This window comes from Taudactylus pleione, unplaced genomic scaffold (assembly GCF_031769625.1).
Source record: "Taudactylus pleione unplaced genomic scaffold, aTauple2 ptg000314l, whole genome shotgun sequence".
NCBI classification, from domain to species: Eukaryota; Metazoa; Chordata; class Amphibia; order Anura; family Myobatrachidae; genus Taudactylus; species Taudactylus pleione.
Window position 1 is genome coordinate 13,795,445 of NW_028284715.1, and position 22,914 is coordinate 13,818,358.

General features: G+C 47.0%; 1 protein-coding gene and 1 long non-coding RNA gene across 4 annotated transcripts in view; one reads left to right on the forward strand and one right to left on the reverse strand.

Annotated features, from left to right (window-relative positions):
- The window catches only part of MATN2 (matrilin 2), a 120,858-nt gene that overhangs the window by 65,290 nt on the left and 32,654 nt on the right, over window positions 1–22,914 (reverse strand). For all 3 annotated transcript variants that reach the window (XM_088442617.1, XM_088442618.1, XM_088442619.1), the window contains exon 3: window positions 2,435–3,004. In XM_088442617.1, coding sequence (XP_088298743.1) covers window positions 2,435–3,004 — 570 coding nt within the window. The remainder of the gene's footprint in view (window positions 1–2,434; window positions 3,005–22,914) is intronic.
- The window catches only part of LOC148510664 (uncharacterized), a 77,164-nt gene that overhangs the window by 43,661 nt on the left and 10,589 nt on the right, over window positions 1–22,914 (forward strand). The window lies entirely within an intron of this gene.

The following is a 22,914-nucleotide window of genomic DNA, read 5'->3' on the forward strand; positions in this document are numbered from 1 at the left end:
TAAGTCAAGGGCCGGTTTGGACATCTGGTCCGGACTGAAGGACGTGCCAACAATTTCTGACATGTCTACTGTCACTGCATATGATACTGTCACCACTGACAGAATGGTGGAGGATTACATTGGTGACAGCATCCAAGTAGGGATGTCAGACAGTCCATACCTGTACTGGCAGGAAAAAGAGGCAATTTGGAGGCCCCTGTACAAACTGGCTCTATTTTACCTGAGTTGCCCCCCCTCCAGTGTGTACTCCGAAAGAGTGTTTAGTGCAGCCGGGAACCTTGTCAGCGAAAGGCGTAAGAGGTTGCTTCCACAAAATGTGGAGAAGATGATGTTCATAAAAATTAATTATCAACTCTTCCAGGGAGACCAGCCTCCAGAACGTACAGAGGGACCTGTGGTGGTGGATTCCATTGGGGATGAATTAATACTCTGTGAGGATGAGGATGTACACAACACTGAAGAGGGTGAAGAATCGGTGGATGAGGAGGATGAGGACGACATCTTGCCTCCGTAGAGCCAGTTTGTGCACGGACAGATTAATTGCCAGCTTGTTTTGTGGGGGCCCAAACGAACCAATGATTTCAGCCACAGTCATGTGGCAGACCCTGGCGCTGAAATGATTGGTTTGTTAAAGTGTGCATGTCCTGTTTATACAACATAAGGGTGGGTGGGAGGGCCCAAGGACAATTCCATCTTGCACCTCTTTTTTTTCTTTGCATTATGTACTGTTTGGGGCCTAGTTTTTCAAACTGCCATCCTGTCTGCCACTGCAGTGTCACTCCTAGATGGGCCACGTGTTTGTGCTGCCCACTCGTGTCGCTTAGCATAGTCATCCAGCTACCTCGGTGCAACCTTGTCGACATAAAAACACTATTGTGAGGTGTGAGGTGTTCAGAATAGACTGGAAATGAGTGGAAATTAAGGTTATTGAGGTTAATAATAGCATAGGAGCAGAAAAACCCACAAATTATGTGATTTTAGCTGTTTTTATGCTTTTTAAAAAAAAAAATACATATCCAAAACACAAAACCCAGAACCCAAAACACGGAAGGGTGGTTTTGGCAAAACCAATCCAGATCCAAAACACGAAGAAAGTTCCAGGTCCAAAACCAAAACACAAAAAGTGGCTGATACACATCCCTAATTAAAAGAGGAATGGATCCAGGTGCATTCCCCTTCCGGGGCCCCCTCCTCTCACCCTGGTGGCCGACAGCGCAGTAGACTCTGGGCACTAGTCTGTTTCCGTATTCCTGATTTCCCTACTGCGCATGCGCAAAACGCCAGGAAAATAGCAGTGGCAGCCATTTACCAGGAGATTAATGCAGCGCTGCTACAGCCGACGTGGGACTTCGGAGAGGTAAGTCTTAAAAAATATGGGTGAACCCATTATAGATACGCCCCTGCCTGTTACTACGAACATGCCAGTTACTTAACCAGTCAAGGGGTTTTACTGACGGTGTGAGCTGTATACACTGGTGTCATACAGTTCACCAGCTCTTGAGTGTATTAGTGTTCCCGCTGTTTTAGTGGGGTGCCTCGCCCGGCCCTGCCCGATTTAAAAATACTAAAATGCACCCTGCCCTTATGGCGGCACCCCACTGAATCAGCCTACCGGGTGCCGACCCCAACCTCCACGAAAGTGCCATTTTTGCAGGTAGCAGTGCAGGTAGGGTCAGTATCTTATGCCATTCATGTGGAACCCATTAACATTTGCATTAATAATTGCACATTTAAATCAGAAATCCCATGAAAATTTTTTTTTTTTATACCTATTTAGGCTGCTATTAATAATTTATGATTTCAGACTACCATAGCAACCACAGTCACGTGATGTAGGGAGTATAGCGGCTTTTGAATGCCCCTCTGAGCTGTCATACTCCACCCTCTTTCTGCCGTCACAGGAAATGCTGGGAGCTGGGAGCCTGTTTCTGTGTGGCAGACTGACTCTGTGACTGGCAGACATTCTTGTTTGCCGACCAAAGACATTTTCAAAGGCAGATAATAATTTGTAATCTAGTCAAGAAAAATAACAGATGCATGCTTAGCAGGTAATTCACTTTCTATTTATATAAATAGTTATGTGCTCTCTCCTGCATATCCTGGACTGTAACAATGTATGCGGTGGTTTACCTGGTAGGGGCAGTGCTTAATGGTGCATCATGATCTTGGTGTGATGATGTCATCAAGCAGGCCTCTCCCAGGACTGAGCGACAGCAATTATAAGAGGGGGACTTTTATGTAAGTTCTCCCTCATTTAAACCCCGGCATACTTAAGTAACACAACAATTAGTTTGCTCTTCTTTAAATGCACAAAACGCATACAGCCTAAAAAATTTGCTTTATATGGCCATCCATGGAGAATATTGCAAAACCATCTACGGTACTTTTACTGCATTGCTCATTTGTTATATATTGATATACAGTATATACTTACCACAAAGCTTATTCTGGAAAACAGATGTCAATGTTTCAATCTGGCTGAAATTGGCCACCAAAAAGACATGTTCCTCATGAGGTTCACTTCCGATAGATTTCAAGGTAGTCATGTCAACTCGGCCCACGCCAATTGCAAATATTAAAATTCCAGAATTCCTAGCTTTGGCTGAAATTTCAGATACAGGATCCTGCGGCCTGCCGTCAGTTACGATCATGGCAATCCTTGGCACATGCTGATTTACAGGGCGTGCCCCCTCAGCCTCAGAAAAGGCGATGTTCATGGCATACTGAAGGGCCAGTCCGGTCATGGTGCCTGTGGCAAGGTGCATCATCCTCTTGACCGCACGCTCAATGTCAGATTTCTTTTTGTAAGTCTTCAGAGAGAATTCATTTTTTACCGTGCTGCCATATTGCAGCAGACCCACCCTGGTGGCATCTGGGCCAATGTCAAGAAATTTTAGCACAGTAATCAGAAATTCTTTCACTTTTTCAAAGTCGTACGGACGGACGCTTCTGGAACTGTCAATGATGAAGACAAGATCGAGCGGCTTACTCTGGCAAGCATCCTCTACAGGGAAACAATTCAAATAAAACACTGTTAGTGTGCATAGTTTAGCAATGAGAAAGGTTTTATGTCAGGTGACACACGCTCAATTAATTACACAATTATATCACAGAACACACAATAGGATACCTGCTGGCTGCATATGGTGGAGATGGATATTTTGTGGACTGAACCATTGTTCAATGCAGTCTATAAACACCTGACTTCACGAATGGTGCACATACAAACTCTACAGCCAATTACGTGATTTTTTTGACCTAGCTGGTCACAAATTGCAGCGCTTACTGGCTCCAAATTCACACTGATCCATATCAACATCTAATCAATATTGTCGAACTATCGTCTGAGTAGTTGGTCAATCTGGTAAAAAGAAGACTTCATTTAACTATGTATTCCGTCACTGTCTAGCCAGGCTAATCCAGCCGTGTATGTTTTTTGCTGTATCATTATAGTCGCGTCTTTTAGATTAGGCCACACATATATGTGTCTGTACATGTATGGTAAAATCGGACATGCAGCTAGTGGGCTGATGGCCTGAGTGCTGGAACGCCCTGTATATTGGTACTTAAACCATGGAGTGATATCACTAGTTATTAGTGAACCAATTACTTATTAACTGCTGTGTAATGCCTACTGGTTCAATCAGTACCATTGCTAAAATTGGTTCAGTAGGTATATTGTAAGGACCCAATGAACAGTTGAATGTAATGATGCCACATTTGTGTCAGTCATCAACTCCAAAAACTGCGCCATATTCATGTCGGTAGCTAACATATTCCTAAAAACCAAGCAACCGTAGTAACCAGTAATGTGCACAGGTACACATCTCATGGGGTTCTGATTATTGTCCCTCTTCTTGGTCCCCACGAGGTTCCATACCCGCACACTGCAAGTCAGAAGGACGGGGAGGGCTTGTGTGAACATCTCATCTGTACCCCTATAAGCTAAAAAAACCCATTAAAATGTGATTACAAACCTCAATAGACGCAGTTAGCAATACGGTGCCTATAAGGGTATTCCCTCTTGTGTTTAAGGTCACGTTCTGAAGACAAGAATATTATAAGAGAGTAATAAAACAGAATTAAATGGGCTGTGAATTCATATAACTGTATATTTTAATGTGCTAGCTTGCGTAGAAGCCAGCTGTAGCAATAAGAGGACTCTTAGGAGAAAAACCCTTTATCCAGATATAAATCTGAACTTTGGGTTTTCAATACATATTATTAAATATGAAAAAGAAAACAGAGACAATTTATATAACCACGTATTATAGAGATTACAGTGAATGAGAAAGGATTATGGTAAATTATTTGCAAAGTCCTTTTCTTTTTTTTAGAGAAGTCTCTTGGGAAACTAAAGTGAAGTTTTCCTGTGGGAAAAAGGCATGAGCGCACAAAATGGGAAATTAAACAACAAAAATACCCACACGATCATATGAAGCGATTAATGTGTGATTTTAAAGCCAATTAAAGGCGACAGTTAGTTCGACTATAAGGTCCTGTATACTGCAAGTATGTAGGTTGATACTTTTAATGCCATAAAAAAAAAATAGTTATAATTTTTTTTGTATGTCAAAAATGTATGTAAAACTGAATTTCAATCACTGGAGTATCAACTAGCCCAGTAAGTGCTGGCTACATAATCCAGTTATCTAAAAAAAACAAAAAACATTTGTATGACAATTGATTAGATATGATCAAATGTTGTAAACCAATTTGATCAATAATTTGTTAATTTTGTTTATTTGTATTTAAATCCTAAATCTAGAACGTTGAAGTTCTCCATTATCTTGCAATGTCTAATGAACAGAGGGCCTGATTCAAACCCGCTCGCGAGCGGCCAAGCCGTCGTTATGGTCCTCGCCCTCTCTCTCTGATAGAGCCAAAAGCACCCCAGGGCTTGCGGCAGCGAGACCCTACCGCAAGGGTCTCGTCGCAAGCCTGATGGTCGTGATGGTCAAGACCATCGGGCTTGCGACGAGACCCTTGTTGTACAACCTGACAATAACGTCAGCTTTAACATGTTTGCAGATGATTGATGTGCCTACACTGAACGACTGCTCGTTCAGTGTAGGCACAGTGTTCAGTGGGCCTGATTCAGACCCGCTCGCGACAAAGGGGGCGTGCTGTCACTCACCTTTTGTGGGCGTGGCTGGCCAGACGGAGGCGTTCCCATGGGAACGCCTACCGTCTGGGTCCGGGCCCACTGACATCACTAGTGATGTCAGTGGGAGTGCTCTCGGCTCTGATAGAGCCGAAAGCACTCCAGGGCTTGCGGCAACGAGACCCTACCACAAGGGTCTCGTCGCAAGCCAGATGGTCGCGATGGTCTTGACCATCGCGACCATCATTTTGGTCGCTCGCTATAGCTGTGGGTGGTCACCCACAGCTATGCGAGCGGCCAGGAGGCCGCTCCAAAAAGGAGGAGGGACGGCCCTGATTCAGAGCGAGCGCTCTGTCAGAGCGTCCGGCTCTGAATCAGGGCCAGAGGCCCTGATTCAGAGCCCAGGGCCAGAGGCCCTGATTCAGAGCCGGGCGCTCTGACAGAGCGCTCCCTCTGAATCAGGGCCGTCCTTCTTCATTTGACCACCCACAGCTATAGCGAGCGGCCAGGAAGATGGTCGCGATGGTCAAGACCATCGCGATCATCGGGATTGCGACGAGACCCTTGTGGTAGGGTCTCGTTGCAGCAAGCCCTGGAGTGCTTTCGGCTCTACCATGGGAACGCCTCCATCTGGGCAGGCACTCACCATTGACAGCACGCCCCCTTTGTAGTGAGACCCATAGCGACGGCTTGCCCGTCGCTATCCGGGTCTCGCGCATGCGCACAACGGAGCCAGGTCCGTTGTGCGCATGCGCACTGGGCCAACATAGACCCGCTTGCGAGCGCTCAGCGCTCGCGAGCAGGTCTGAATTAGGCCCAGAGGGCCTGATTCAGAGCCGGACACTCTTTCAGAGCGCTCGCTCTGAATCAGGGCGGCATTATTTTTTTTCTGGACCGGCCTCCTAGCCGCTCGCTAAGCTGTATGTGACCACCCACAGCTTTTGCGAGTGGCCAGGTGATGGTCATGACCATCGGGCTTGCGATGAGACCCTTGTGGTAGAGTCTCGTCCATCGCAAACCCCAGCTTTAATAGAGCCGGAAGCTCATTACTGAGGCCGCCCCCCAAACGGCAGGCGTTCCTTCAGGAACGCCTCAGTTTGGCCAGCCACCCCCCCTGCCCGCCTCCAAAACGGGGCGAGCTGTCAATCACAATCGACAGCCGCCCTGTTTTGGTGCGAGACCTGTAGCGATGGAGCGCCCGTCGCTGGCCGGGTCTCACGCAAGTGCACACCGGAGCCGGTACCGGCGTGTGCATGCACAGTGGGGGACCATCGACCCGCTTGCGAGCGCTGTGCGCTCGCGAGCGTGTCTGAATCAGGCCCAGAATCCATTCCCCTCCAGTCTTCTTGTCCGCGCCGACCTCATACACCCTGACGCCCTTTTGCGTCATGCACTCTGCCTTTCTGCATGACACTTGTTTGTTCCCTATAATGCCTTACATACAGTTATCCCATTGTCCTGCGATCAGGACTGTTGTTCCAATTTGTGCTGCACACCGTGGTGGTAGGTGTCTCCATCATATGCGGCTTGGGGAAAACAAGCCACCAGGAGCATAGTGACCTACAGATTGCAGAGGCCACGTTCCTGTTCCGGTGTCGGAACGTATGATTTTTGCATCATTTTTTCATATTCATGAATTCCCTGTCTCTTGCATACTGGAAGTATTTTAAAGTAAATAAGCAATAATAATATGAATTGTTATAAAAACTGAAAGTTATTCAAGTGTATGTATTATATTTGTGGAACTGTCCTGTCAGATCTGTAATGTGTGAAGGCGCATATCCACTACACAATATGAATGAATGATTGAACGATTAACGACACTGTTATTGTTCACTAATCGTGCAGTGTATATGCCGGCAACGACCAGTGATACGCGCTCCCGTTGGTCGTTGTCGGCATCTGTCATCGCCTGAACATACTGCCCAACCTGACGATATCGTCAGGTTGTGCAGGTTCGGGGATGAGGGAGGGTGCCTGCACTGAACGATATCGTTCAGTTTGGGAACATTGGGCCTGATTCAGACCCGCTCGCGAGCACATAGCTCTCGCAAGCGGGTCGATGGCCAGGCAGTGCACACACGGGCGCCGTGCGCAAGCCCTGGAGCGAGTGAGAAATCACTCGCTCCAGGGCTCGCTACAAGACGGGGCGGCTGTCGATGTTGATCAACAGCTCGCCCCGTTTTGTAGGCGGGTCGGGTGGGTGGCTGCACAAATGGCAGGCGTTCCCGAAGGAACGCCTGCCGTTTGTGGGCGGCCCTACTGACATCACACGTGATGTCAGTAGTGAACTTCCTGCTCTGTTAGAGCAGGAAGTTCACTGGGGCTTGTGGTGGACGAGACCCTACCACAAGGGTCTCGTCGCAAGCCCGATGGTTGCGATAATCGTGAACATTGCCAGGACGCCCGCTAAAGCTGTGGGTGGTCACCCACAGATTAGCGTGGGGCCTGGAGGCCGGGGTAAAAAGAAAACTGGCCCACCCTGATTCAGAGTGAGTGCTCGCAAATAGCGAGCGCCTCTGAATCAAGCCCATCATCCACTGCACAGTATGATGAACGATTGAACGATAACGATGTCGTTATCGTTCAATAATCGTGTAGTGGATATGGGGCTTGAGAAACAATTGTTAATTTTTTTTTTTTTTATAAATGATCTCCTTAAAAAAGAATCAAACAGGAAAATGTTTTATATTGACGGGATGTTACAGAAATTCTTGTGTGGCGAACTTAGCAGTAAGTGCATTTATATGGGGAAATAAAAGTAAAGTAGGTGCGCCTCTCAATATGGGGTAAGCAAATGGCATTCTTGAACTTGGAGAAAACATATTGTCATGTTACAGAGGATGGTGAGTTACATTATCTTACTCCAGTGCTGTGGTGTCACATGCATGTAACTGCACATTGTGCCTCCTACAACGAATCGTGCATTGTGTACGGCGCGCGATGTATCGTTACATCACACAGTCACTGGGTCGCACCATCGTGTGATGTGTAACCAGCTTGTCTGCCTAACCTAGCCCCGTCTAGTTATACCCATTACCACAGAAATTGCCGCTCCTTTTAGGATTCCAGAATTGTTACGGTACTTCCAAAACCGGTGGCTCTGATCTTAATCAAATGCATCTAATATTAGGTCTGATACTGAGTCGTTCACATCTCTCTTCATGGACGCAAACAGCGCATGCACACAAACGACTTTACGCATTTTTGCGTATGCTCAACCTATTCTGAGTTTGACGCAATTGGCCAGATCTATGTTTCCATGAAATAGGGCGTTTCAGAGCAGGAACTGGGCGGTTGCAGGGCGATCGCACGTTAACACCCGACTTGCGAGAGAGCCATAGGCGTGAATCAAAAGCTCTGTGTGATTCTGAGTGGTGCGTACGTTGCAGGGAAGCCTGTTTGTGTCGGGGCTGGTGGAAGTGCAGATACTAAAATCAATGGGCGCCAAGCAGGGGCTGGCTGGCAACTTTTAGCCTGGGGGGCAAATGCATGCAGGCGGCCCTGGCAGAGGAGTAGCATGTAGCCAGGGTTCCTGGAGCACGTGCGTGCTTAGGCGCCCCCCCCCCCTCAATTTTTCCAGGGAGGAGGCGGGTCCATATGGAATTAATGTAAAGTAAAAATAAAGATATGGGGCAGCCCCCTGTAGTGGTGCCCATATGCAGTGTCCCCTGTGCCCCAGGAGAGGAACCCCTTATACAGGCCACCAGTAGTGATCCTCCTATGCAGTGCCCCTTATACAGTGCCCCCAGTAGTGGTCCCCACTGTGCAGTGCCCCTTGTGCCCCCAGTAGTAAGCTTCTTATATAGTGTCCCCAGTAGTGGTCCCCCCTATGCAGTGCCCCTTGTGCCCCCAGTAGTAAGCCCCTTATATAGTGCCCCCAGTAGTGGTGCCCCCAGTAGTAGTCCCCCCCTTGTAGTGCCCCCAGTAGTGCTCTCCTCCTTGTAGTGCCCCCAGTAGTAGTCCCCCCTTTGTAATGCCCCCAGTAGTAGCCCCCCTTGTTGTGCCCCCAGTAGTACCCCCAGTAGTAATCCCCTTGTAGAGCCCCCAGTAGTGCTCTCCCCCTTGTAATGCCCCCAGTAGTAATCCCCCTTGTAGTGTCCCCAGTAGTGCTCTCCCCCTTGTAGTGCCCCCAGTAGTAATCCCCCTAGTAGTGTCCCCAGTAGTGCTCTCCCCCTTGTAGTGCCCCTAGTAATGTTCTCCCCCTTGTAGTGTCCCCAGTAGTAGTCCCCCCCCTTGTAGTGCCCCCAGTAGTGGTCCCCCCCCTTCCCACAGTACACACACACACACACGTAATAAATAATTTAAAAAAGCACTTACCTGAATCCCCGCTCCCGCCGCCGCCATCCGCTCCTCCGTCTGTCCTCCCGGGCCGGGCCGCTCTGCACTATGGGAGAGACGTCATATGACGTCTCTCCCATTACCCACTGCAGGAGCCGGTAGATGGAGCGGCTCCTGCAGTGGGTGCAGCGGCAGTCAGTGAGAGTCTGACAGACTCTCATTGGCTGCCACTCAAAACAAACACACAGCTGCCGGTGCTGGCGGCTGTGTGTTTGTAACTGTGTAGCACTGACCGAACTCCGTCCAGTCAGCGCTACAGGCGCGGTGCAGCTGTGTCACACAGACGCAGACTGCCCGCGGCCCGCATGGCGCTGCGGCCCGGGGGGCACATGGCACCCTGCCCCCCGGACCAGCCCGCCACTGGCGCCAAGGGTTTCCACTTGCACACACGTGATCCACCACCGCATTAGTTGAACAGAATCTCACATTAGCATGAAGTAGTAAATCAGGCTGGCGTGGTTGCCCACAACTGCAGTCACTTTGCGTTCATCTCAGCCCTATTCTCACCCTTCACTTCCATCACGAACACAATGGCACAAGGTTCTGGAGGACACACTGTATATTAAGTGACGGCCTGTTGTTTATTAAACATGGTTTGAAATTAAAAGCACTTAAAAGTGAAAACTAGATTTTGATATTAGATTGCAAGCTTCTTGATAACTTCAAAAAGTTTACGATATCTGTCTTCTCTTGTTGCTGTCACACGGCGATATTCTCATGTTACATGTAAAATGAAAACCGTATGCTCTGACGCAAGCTCGTAATAAAAACGGATGAGATTATTTTTGGCATTATGCAGAGAGCTGAATTTCTCCAGTTTCTTTCTGCACTTCTCAGTTTTTTTCATCTCCGTTCCTCAGCATAATAAATTAAAAAGGGAACAATTCCCTGCTGAGGCCTAGTTCTAGGGGCAGAGAGAAAATCAGACATATTGGGATCGATTCTGAGCTGGGATCAAAACAAATAAGCAAGTAACTTTGCACCTGGAACAAACCATGGGGCATATTCAATTAGACGCGAAAAGTTGGAAAGGTTTCGACTGCCATACTTTTCGCCAATATCACGTGTTTTGGACGCGAAAACTTTTCTTGTGTGGCCCCGCTATTCGCCCTATTCAATTCCAAAGGACGCGAAAACGTAACCTGAAACAGGCGAAACGTCCTGTCAGATATGGGGAAATCAGCCTGACACCCCCCAAAACAATGCACTAACATTGGGGATCATTGTAGATGCCCCGGAATAGCCCTGCTGAAACTATTTGGGGTACTTAAATGCTCTCATTAGCTGTTAATTTGCGTATTTGCATAAGTGGTGAAGAATAGCATTTAGCAGGTTTTTTTGGAGAAAATAACTAGTCCCAGCAAATTTGGGGTACATGAAAATGGGTGCTAGCATGGTTAAAATTTGCAAGTGAAGTGAAGTTTTAGCAAGCACCTTCAGCACGCACCTGCAATCAAAAAAACACCTCCCTCATACAGTCTAATTTGCTACTTTTTAAGTTTCTAACTTTGTACTTTTTCACTCCCTTTTTCAAAGTCATTTTCTTTTTTTTAGGGGGGAGGAGTTTAAGGTTTTTTTTCTTTTACGCAGTTCTCCTTTGGGGGGCTGACCCAAGGGTACAGAGTGGTTTCCCAACCTCTGCACCCCAAAACCGCAATTCTGCACTTTTTTCCGCCTTTCATAGGCGTATCTTTTTCGCCTATTCCACTGCATTGACTTTCCGCGTACGCAAAAAGTCTTTGGAATTGAATACGGAGATAAGTTTTCGCCTGGCGAAATTACGTCATCCGCGATGCTTTTCCGCGGAAAACGGCTTTTCACGTCTAATTGAATATGCCCCCATGTTGCAATACAAGGGGTGATAATACATTTCTATGTTTGCATGCTGGGTAAATACTGGCTGCTGTTGCATGTAGGCTACAAATGCTGGGCAGCTATATTTTTACACTGTAATTTAGATTACAGTTTGGACACGTCCCTCCCAAATCTAAATCTCTCTGCACATTTAGCATCTGCCCCCACCTGCACTATAACATGGTTTTACCCAGGTGCAAAGTGGCTGGGGTTTTTTTGCTTTACTCCCCACTGATTGGTAGTAGTTCATTTTCTTCCATTAAAATGGCATGACTGAAAATTATAGAGTGCAGTAAGCAAGCCGACATGGTGTGCATCTGCAGACAAATACATCAATATTTTGAGATGATGGGGCCAGAATCTGCACAGTTCAGTTATATCATGAATTATATACTTTTTATAGTAGAACAGCACACGACAGTAGGTGCATTTGACATGTACTTATTTTTTTTTTGTAATTATTCTGTGCGAAAGTTTCTCCAATTCTTTATTATTTGGAGAGACAAGATCCTAGCTCTTTAATGAGTTTAGAGCTTTGGAAACGCAGTGGCTATAAGGATGAAGCTTGACAATTTGGTTGTGTAATACCAGGGGAGGATGTACTAAGGTTGCACCATTCCGCCAGTCACCGCAACCTTACTAATCGCATATGTACTGACATATATACGATTAGTATCGCAAAGGACAGCTCTTGCAATAAGAGCTGCCCTTTGCGAAGCAGCTGACGCTGGGTGAGGGGGTCTCCTTGGGACCCTGCCCCGTCCGAGCCCCAGGATCTTCCTGCTGGTGACCTGTGCAGGAAGTCCCTGGCTCCTCCTCCTCCTCCCTGCACCCGGAAGATTAGGAGGAGGAGGAGGACCCAGGAGGAGCACGGGCCGGTGACCAGGACACTCAGGTGAGTGAGGACCAGTGCTGGGCGACTGCGGGGTGGCGGCGAAGCGTCGGATGCGGGGTGCGGTAAGAAGCCCATAGCATACCTCCCAACATGACCCTCTCCAGGAAGGACACAATGCTCTGGTCCTGGACTTCCCTGGTAATTTATGATTGGTGGAGGCTCCAGAGGTGGGGCTGCAGCACAGTCCAAAATTCAAATAGGGGAGTCACACCAACTGCCAGTGAGTCCCAGCCAGTGATATTTGGCAGCGTGTGAAATGACAGTTGGTGTGACTCCCCTATTTGAATTTTGAACTGCGTTGCAGCCCCACCTCTTACCAGGGAAGTCCAGGACCAGAACATTGTGTCCCTCCTGGAGAGGGTCATGTTGGGAGGTGTGCCATAGGCTTCTATATGGTAATGCCAGGTTTTTCTGGCGTTACCCTCCGCACCTATAATAGGGCGCTGGGGCTTAGTACATATGGAAATGCGGTAAAAACACAGAAAACTGGGTTTTTACCGCATTTTTCCTATAGTACATCCCGCCCCTAGTGATGAGACTATTGCTATGGCTACCAGTGATGCAGGCTCAGAAGAGTTTGGATCATTCTAGAAGGGGCAGAAGATACAAGAAATGACGGGGAGAGGTTGAGAAAAGTGGAGGCACCAATGAATTAGGAGCAAGTGTTCTGAATAGGGATGGCCATCGACAATGAAACCATAGATGGTCAATGGTTCTATGTTTGGAGATGGTGCATGCACAGATGTCGTTCTGCAGCCACTCAAAGCAGAGAGGACAGGAACTTCCGCCATCAGACCTCCGATATCGATTGCTAAAACCATCACCACCAAATGCAAACCATTGATGGCTTGCATTCAGTGATGGTTGATGGCCATCCTAGACCTGAGCTGCAGAGGGAGTGCTGGATGCAACCAATTACCAGTCACCTTTCCCCTATTTAAGAGGACTGTGGGTCTTATTCAGACCCGGGCGCAAGCGCTGAGCGCTCGCAACTGGATCGATGGTTAGGCCCTGCGCACGCGCAGCGGCCGCACTGCGCATGCGCAAGCCCCAGAGCGAAAGAGAAACTCTCTCGCACCGGAGCTCACTACAAAAGGGCCGGCTGTCGATGTTGATCGACAGCTCGGCCCATTTTGTAGGCGGGGCGGGGGGGTGGATTCACAAACGGAGGCATTCCTTAAGGAATGCCTACCGTTTTGTGGGCGGCCGCACTGACATCAGCAGTGATGTCAGTGGGCAGCTTCCTCCTCGATCAGAGCAGGAAGCTCCCAGGGGCTTACGGCTGCCGAGACCCAACCTGAGGGTCTCATCGCAAGCCCCGATGGTCGTGATGGTCTTGACCATAGTGACAATCACCCTGGTCGGTCGCTAAGCTGTGGGTGGTAACCCACAGCTTAGCTAGCGACCAGGAGGCTGCACTAGAAAAATCAAGCGGCCGCCCTCATTCAGAGAGAGCGGTCGCTTCTTGCGACCTCCTCTGAATTAGGGCCTGTCTCTATTCACAGGACAGGAGTCTGATAAAGGCATGCTCCCAGTTTAGATTGCAAAGTTATTTCCTCTTAGAGACACATAGCAATTTCCATTGCTAAGAAAAATCCGATTCTCTATCCATTTTATTCACAAGTCTTTGGCAAATAATTGTAAAAGAAAAATGCACATTTTACAGAAAAACCACGGATGCTATGGCCAATTATTTACAATGTGAATTAATGGAGCTCCCACGTGTCCTGGATTTCTTCCACTTTGTGCACTGAAAATCGTTATGTTGGAACATTTGTTTTCTGATAAATAACAGTAATATAAAAAGAGGTGTAAATGAACCCAAGGGTGATACTTTGCTAGTCTCTATCTCCCTCTTTCCGTCTAATAAACAAGTAGGAATCCGCAAACTGTTGACTTCCTTGTGACATTAATATACTACTGCGCACAAATGGTCTTGAGAATTGTGTGGTGCAATACACCTAGATTAAAAATGTAAAACTCACAAAGACTAGGAGATTTTTGGATCCCCATGTTGGATCCAGCATAAAGAAATGATGCCCATTGCTCAACATTACAATGGGCAATTTGGGACACTTTAGACTGACTTGTAGTTTGCACGGACCGTGCCCCGCCCCAACCAACCGTGTCTCCCATCGTATATATAACTACATCCATTCAATGCTTTATACCACAGAATTTGGAATTACCCAGGAAAAACGGGATGCAGTTATTAAGCCGGTTGATGGGTTGCCGGCAGTCGAAATATCGACGCTGCAATCCCGCCGCGCGGGATAATGTCGACGCCAAAATTCTGATGGACATCAGGATACCGCCGTCGGTATCCTGACTGCTGGAATCCCGACCACCAGAATCCCAAACGTCCAGGGTAAGTATGAAGGTAAGCTGGGGATGGGGGTGTTAGGATTAGGCACCCCTGGGGGGAGGTTAGGGTGCCGGAAGGGGGGGTTAGGCACCACTTGGGGGGACAGGGTTAGGCACCCCCCGGGATGGTTAGGTTTAGGCACCACTAAGGGTGGGTTAGGGGGGGGACAGGGGAGGGTTAGGTTACTTACCTAGTCGCGTCGGGATCTCCTGCTGTCAGGGTTCCGGAGGTGGTGTGTAAGGGGGCACGGGAACTGGCACAGCATGGGGGGGCGCTACTGGGAACACTGTACAGGGGGGGGTGGCCTCTACTAGGGGCACTGTATAGGGGGGGCTGCTACAGGGGGCACTGTATGGGGGGAGGCTGCTACTGGGGGCACTGTATAGGGAGGACTACTAATGGAGGCAATGCATAGGGGGGACTACTACTAGGGGCAATGCATAGGGGGCTACTAATGGGGGCAATGCATAGGGGGGATTGCTACTGGAGGCAATGCATAGGGGGGCTACTACTGGGGGCAATGCATAGGGGGAACTACTACTGGGGGCAATGCATAGGGGGACCACTACTGGGGGCACTGTATAGGGGGGATTACTACTGGGGGCACTGCATAGGGGGGACTACTACTGGGACAATGCATAGGGGGAACTACTACTGGGGGCACTGCATAGGGTGGATTACTACTGGGGGGATTACTACTGAGGGCACTGCATAGAGGGGACTACTACTGGGGCAATGCATAGGGGGGATTACTACTGGATGCAATGCATAAGGGGGGACTACAACTCAGGGCACTGCATAGGGGGGACTACTACTGGGGGCACTGCATAGGGGGGACTACTACTGGGGGCAATGCATAGGGGGGACTGCTACTGGGGGCAATGCATAGGGGGGACTACTACTGGGGGCACTGCACAGGGGGGACTACTACTGGGGGCAATGCATAGGGGGACTAATACTGGGGGCACTGCATAGGGCGGACTACTACTGGGGACACTACATAGGGGGACTACTACTTGGGGCAATGCATAGGGGGGGACTACTACTGGGGGCACTGCGTAGGGAGGACCACTTCTAGGGGCACTGTATAAGGGGCACTAATGGGGGCACTGCATAGGGGGACCACTACTGGGGGCACTGCATAGGGGGGCCCAAAGCATATTCTTGCACCTGGGCCCACCACTCTCTACTTCCACCACTGACTAGGAGGTCAGGTACAAACCATCGGTGTAACGTGAGACGCACACAAAAGCCATCATTAAATGATATGATGGCTGCATTTAAGCAGAACGAGGCGCCAATAAACCGCCGGACTATGCACTTTATCTGCAAAAATAAAGTTTCTTTATGCAGGATGGAATATTTCAGTCAACGTGTAGGGTGGAGCATGAGCAGAAACTAAGACTTTCCAGAATTTGCAACAAGCTATGAGGTTGCCTGAAGCCTGCAACACTTCAGATGGGGCTTAATCGTTTTAAGAAGGTCTCTTGTATCAAACAATGCAAAATCCGCACATGTAATTCACTGCATTGAAGTTAGAAAAAGATACTTGAAGTAAAAAACACCATTGATGTCCTTTTATATTTCTTGAAATATAAATAAGTGTAAAGGTGCCCACACATATACCGATGTGCTCACCATACGATTTTATGGCCAATTTCCTCATGAACTTTCACGGGAGCTCCCTTGCCGTCTTGATCACGATTTTGGAAAAAAGACACCCAATCTGTCTTACGATCTCACGATCTATCGGATCGTACGTATAGTGAGATTGGCCATAACAAATCGTGAGTTGAAAAAAAAAATAAAACAGGCTCTTGACTATTGGTGGGAAATTTAAATAGCCATAACAATGGGAGGGGCTAGCTAGGGAGTATAAACAGCAGGCGTCCTTTAAACTCTGTGTACATTCAGCTCTGCTACTAGATGAGGCTAGGTGTATTCCTGCTGAATCCTGTACATTGCTACTGTGCTCTTTGTATTTGGCTTGCCTTATACAAAGTTTATTCTACCTGCAAGTGTGTGCTACCTACCTGCATTTTATCCTGTTCCTGAATTCTGTACTGATGCATCCCTATCAGTATAGAATGTTGGTCGCTGAAGCTGGGGTCCGGGAGATTAGGAAGAGGGCCCAGCGAAGAAGGACGAGAGCATGCTGGACCAAGGAGTGGCTGCTACAAAGGGATACCCGCTCTCACATGTCCCTGCTGATGGAGATCAAGGAGAACAACCCGGACGACTATCGGAACTACCTGCGCATGGATGACGCCAGCTTCCAAGAATTGCTGCATCTGGTGACCCCCCACATCAAGAGACAGGACACAAGGTGGCGGAGGGCAATCCCTGCTGAAGAGAGACTGGTGGCTACCCTGAGGTACCTGGCTTCAGGAAGGTCACTGGAAGACCTGAAGTTTGGGACACATCATTCCGGAGACCTGCAAAGCCATCGTAAAAGTGCTACAGTACCACTATTGCAAGGTAAGTTAAAAAAACACCAGACATTGGTTTCTTGTGCAAAGAAAAATTTTAATTTTAATTTTTTATTCAACATAAAGCAAAAAATTGCCTTCTTTTAGTACAATGTGCACTGACCTGTAGGCAACTGAAATTGTGCACTAAACTGTGTGCAATATCCTTTTTTTATAACAATTTTACAAAAGAACATTATCACCAAATTTTAGGAATCCCAATAGGTAGCCGGCTGTATGTGATAGGGTGGGTCAGACGCCAGTTTGAACAGGCTATACACACATGGCACAAGTACACATTGTGGCCCTGGCTTCCAGCAATGTGTACTTGTGCCATGTGCGTAGTGACCTTGTCCAAATGGCGTCATCACCACCCTATCCCATGCAGCAAGCACCTATTAGAATTCATAAAATTTGGTGATATTAAAATCAAGAAAAAATTTACATCTCTGTATATTGGGGCGACTCATCTGCTGCATCCAGCAGAGCATTATACAAGGTGGTGCTGGTGCTTGGGGTGCTTGGTGGGGGAGTAATATCTAACTGGGCAGGGGGGGGCGGACATACCTATTTGGGGCAGGGGAAAATAGCATTGGATCTGCAATGTATGTAGAATTTGAGATATTTTTGCTAATACAGCGACTCAAGAGGTCGTAGTTTAACCTTAAAAAATTTCTTTGGATATCTGCATCCAGATTTCTCAATGTGCTGTTCACATGAGCTGTGAAATCATCTATTGCATCTGGGGGTTTCTGCAGCAGCCGTTCTGCGTTTTGTAAAAAATGGTCCTCTCGTTCTGTAAAATTCTCCTTTCTGCCTTTTTTTTTCTTTTTTTGGGGTTGTTGAGAAGATGAGGGTCCAGGTGGAACTTGAGTTTCCACTTGTGTGCTATTCTCCGGATCACTGTCACCACCGAGCAGACTGAGGTCCGGTGTGGATGTTAAATCAGGGTCTTGGGTGGGAGTCTATATAGGAAAAAAAGATATAAAAAATATTATAGTCATGTTTTAACATCTTTTTTACTATTTTTACAGTTTCCTAACACCGTGGAGGAGTGGACCAGCATCGCGGAAGATTTTGAACAACGTTGGAATTTCCCTAACTGCGGAGGAACCATCGATGGGAAACACATCCGCATCAACCCACCTGCCAACACCGGATCATATTACTACAACTACAAAGGAATCTTCAGCATCGTTCTCATGGCAGTGGTGAATGCCAACTACGAATTTCTGTTTGTGGATGTCGGCAAGAATGGCCGTGCTTCGGATGGTGGGTCCTTCAAAAAGACGGTTTTCTACCAGAGACTCGCCAACAAAACTCTCAACTTGCCCTCATTGGACCAGACAAAGCACGGCCTAAATTACGTTTTCGTTGCAGACGAGGCTTTTGCATTACATGAACATGTGATGAAGCCATTTGCACACATCCCGGGCACGGCGCATTGTGGAAAATGCGTTTGGAATAATGAGCAACCGCTTCCGCATTTTCCACACCACCATCAATCTACATGTGGAGAAGATAGACTGGGTCGTGATGGCGTGCTGTGTGCTGCACAACTTTCTGCGAAGAAAATCTACTCAACGAGGAATAGTCCCAGCTAGACCAGAAGATGTAGGACCCCTGGAGGACATTGAACATTTGACATCTGTGTCTGCACCACCAACTACAACAACATCCACCGCACATGCCAAAGAAGTGAGGGAGGAGTACATGACCTATTTCAATGGACCAGGTGCTGTACCATGGCAGGAGGACTGTCTGTGAACTACTGACTAAATTGAACATTTGGGATTTAACAACAAAAACATTAAGGATTTTGGTTTAAACTGTGTCACTACTTACCAAGACTTCTGCAACCTCCTCATCTCCCTCACGCTCAGACATCAAGATGATTGATTCCCTTTGAGGCTCTTGTTCACTGATGAATGACATAATTTGGTAGTAACACAGCGCAGGAGTATATATTTCATCTGTAGCCGCTCCTGATTTTTTGGAGTCATCCACCTTCTTTTTTTCTTTGATGTACACTGTCCTGAGATTTTGAATCTTTTGACGTAGTTTTCAGGTCTGCATCAGATATGTATTTTTTCGTATACACCAACAGTTCCTCGAGTGCGGCCAACTTGTGCGACTTATTGTGGTACTTCCGAGAACTGATCTTCCACAGACAGTCTTTCGAGTGCAGGATTTCAATGAATCCTGTAACGAATTCACGTTCTGAATCCATGGACATTATCTATGAATAAGAAAAAAAGGACATTTAAATATTTGTGTATATAGTTTTGTTAAATGTAATGTTGTTATAGTTCACATTTTTAATGTTTTAATATTTTCTTTTTTACAGGTTTTTAAAGTTTGTTATGGTATTCTAATCATGTTTTCTTTTACAGGAATGTTATGTGTTTATTGCTTGGTAATATAATGTTTTTCTTTGTTTGACAGTATGGGTTTTCCACCTTTGGGCCTGTCGTTGTGGTAGAACTACAGATCCCAGGATGCCCTAAAAACAGTTTCAAAGGTGGGTGGCAGGTCATCCTGGGATCTGTAGTTCCACAACAGCTGGAGACCGAAAGGTAGAAGACCCCCAGCTTTAAATAATGTGTGTTTTTAAATGTAATGTATGGTGATTTTTTTGTAAAATACGTGTTTATTTATTTATTTTTTTGATGTATTACACACATAGGTGGGCAGTGGGAGCTTAATGCATGACCCAGCCACCCCCCGCCTCAGTACGGCGGGCGGTGGCTGGATCATGCATTTATTACCTGGGGGCACACATTGGTGAGCAGTGGGGGAGCTTAATGTATGACCCAGCCACTGCCCGCCTCAATACGGCGGGCGGTGGCTGGGTCATGCATTTATTACCTGGGGGCACACATTGGTGGGCAGTGGGGGAGCTTAATGCATGCCCCAGCCACCGCCCGCCTCAATATGGCGGGTGGTGGCTGGGTCATGCATTTATTACCTGGGGGCACACATTGGTGGGCAGTGGGGGAGCTTAATGCATGACCCAGCCACCGCCCGCCTCAATATGGCGGGCGGTGGCTGGGTCATGCATTTATTACCTGGGAGCACACATTGGTGGTCAGTGGGAGCTTAAATGCATGACCCAGCCACCAGTGTGGTTGCAAACTGTACAAATACTCACCAAATATCCAACAAAACAAGACTTCAGTGTGCAGCTCCCAAAGTGCGACTGTCTTGCTCCATACACGATGCTGCACAAGATGGCGATGGGGCGTGTCCAGGCTTCTGTCAGTCAAATTCCGCATTGTGTGATGAATCGTACGATTCATCGTGAGGAAAAAAAACCTCACGATCGGCTTCCATCGTGTTCATGGTTGGCTAATCTGCCCTACAGCACGGCAGATCAGAAGATGCAATATACGACGAGCGGGGACGCGCATCGACATCGTGCTCGTGAGTATAAACTCACGATTTGTACTTTTTTTAACCAATTCGTCGTCACGATTCGTCGAAATCGGCCAAATCGTGTAAAATGTCGCTATGTGTGTGGGCACCTTAAGACAAGAAGTATAATGGATGATAAATGGCAAAATTTGCAGTTATGATTTTCATTCTTGCGACTGCTACAAATGTCTAAGAGCCACATTCAAAAATTGCAACTATGGATTCAGAGCTAGATAGTGTAATGTCCCAGAAGGGCGTATAGCTGGGTATGTATTGACCCATAAAATATTGTGAATATGCAGGTGACTGGCAGCTGATGACTCCATCTTTTTTGTGTCTCTGCTTTGGACAAAGCAGTTACATTCTTTTTACATAAAAAATCCACAAACATAATTGAAGAAAAAAATGCTCTTGAGATCCTATCTATAGTATATTTAAAGAATTCGATTCAATTAGACTAAACACAACAAACCCAGACAAACCCAGAGCTCGGAATCTGTGTATTTTTTGAAGGATCTTGCCACAAAGCTTGGTTGAATTGTATATGAAAAGTGCCATTAGCATGTTGCATCAACCAATTGAGAATCTTGGCTGAGTATCAACATTATAATGACATTTATTGAGCCAATGAGTGTGATGTACATCTTGGTCTGTGCAGTAGTGTAGTTTACCAGTGGGAGCTGCTGCCGGGACTCAGGGCTTCATTCAGAGCCGCTCGTAAGCGGACGCTCGTTCGTTCCGAGCGATGTTCGCACATCTGTGCATGCGTACGGATTGTAATACGCATGCGCGAACCAGTCAGTGCGGCCGAAAATCGTGTGCTCGCTAAATAGTGAATGCCTGCTAATATGAGTGACAGGAGGAGGTGTATGTGGGTGGTAACAGGTGAAGGTGCTTGAAAACGGGGAGTGGAATTCAGAACGCAGGCGTGCCTAAAGGTCAAAACGGGCGTTTTAAGGGTGTGCATAATTAATAAAGCAGCGTCATCGACCACGTCACTTGGTTGTTTTATAGTCAGAACTGCACGCAAGATTGCGGTAGGAAAAACCAACCACAAGAATAGCGAGCAGTTCATACGCCGTTCGATGTACTCGATTAATCTATTAAATAGCAGACGTGACGTATGATGCGAGCGGCCAGGGGGCGTTTTTTCCAAAATTACGACCGCAAGTTTTGTTTGCTCGTTCAGACATAGAGGCGTCAACAGACCGCAAAGAGCGAACGGTTAATTTGAATAACCACCCCTTTTTCAGAACGAGCGAGCGCAAATAGCGTCCGGCTCTGAATCAGGGCCTCAGCTCGCTTATTCTGGACTGTGGGGTCTATTTACTAAGCAGTGTTAGGAGACAGAGTGACAAGTGATAAGGTGCCAGCCAATCAGCTCCCAACTGTCATCTCACAGGCTATGTTTGAAAAATGACAGTTGGGAGCTGATTGGCTGGCACCTTATCACTTTCTTATCACTTTTCACTCTGTCGCCTAACACTGCTTAGTAAATAGACCCCTGATTGTGATCTTACCTGCGAGGAGATACAGTACCCGAGCCTATCCCAGCTCCCGACGACCCTGGTTAAGGCACCATATTCACTTGTCCTCACTTGTGCTGTATAGAAATAAACATTTATTGTGCATCTTCATCCTTTTTCGGGATCCATTATTGGTCTTTGCTCACACTGAACCCAAACATGTTAGTATTTGTGTTCATAGTAAACAATAAGCTTTTAGAACAATTTATGGTTTGCTTATTGCAACCTGTCCCGTTTTTCTTTCTCACTGAACGCCTGGAACAATCCCTCAAATAGAAGAAAGGAGAAGCTTCCACAGGATAATTATATCTAGCTAAATGTAATAACTCACAAATACATTACATATAAACTTTATCTGTCTTTCCTAATTGGATAGCATACTGAAAAAAATACTTGAGAGATGTTTTATTAGACTGTTGTAGCGAGCCGGCCAAACAAGCATTCTGCATTTACTCATAATACCTTGGTTGGCTCCGTTGTATTGTGGTTTACGGGTGACAAATTACGGAACTTTTGCAGAGCAAGGAATATGATAAAAAATCAACAACAAACAAACACAGAAATAAATGTTAAATATGCATCAAATTTAGTACATGTTTATACAGGTTCCCTCAATGCTCCGTGGTCCAGTGATGTTATTCCCTCTACTTCAATGGCAGGTCTTTCAGACACCAAGGTGTCTATTTACTAAGCAGTGTTAGGAGACAGAGTGAAAAGTGATAAGGTGCCAGCCAATCAGCTCCTAACTGCTATCTCACAGACTGTGTTTGAAAAATTACAGTTGGGAGCTGATTGGCTGGCACCTTATCACTTTCCACTCTGTCTCCTAACACTGCTTAGTAAATAGACCCCTTGGTGTCAATGTGCCTGAGTTGAAAGTTCTTGAAGAAGATGTGCTAATGTCGCCACATGTTGTAAAGGCCCATCTTATGAAGACACCAGAACAT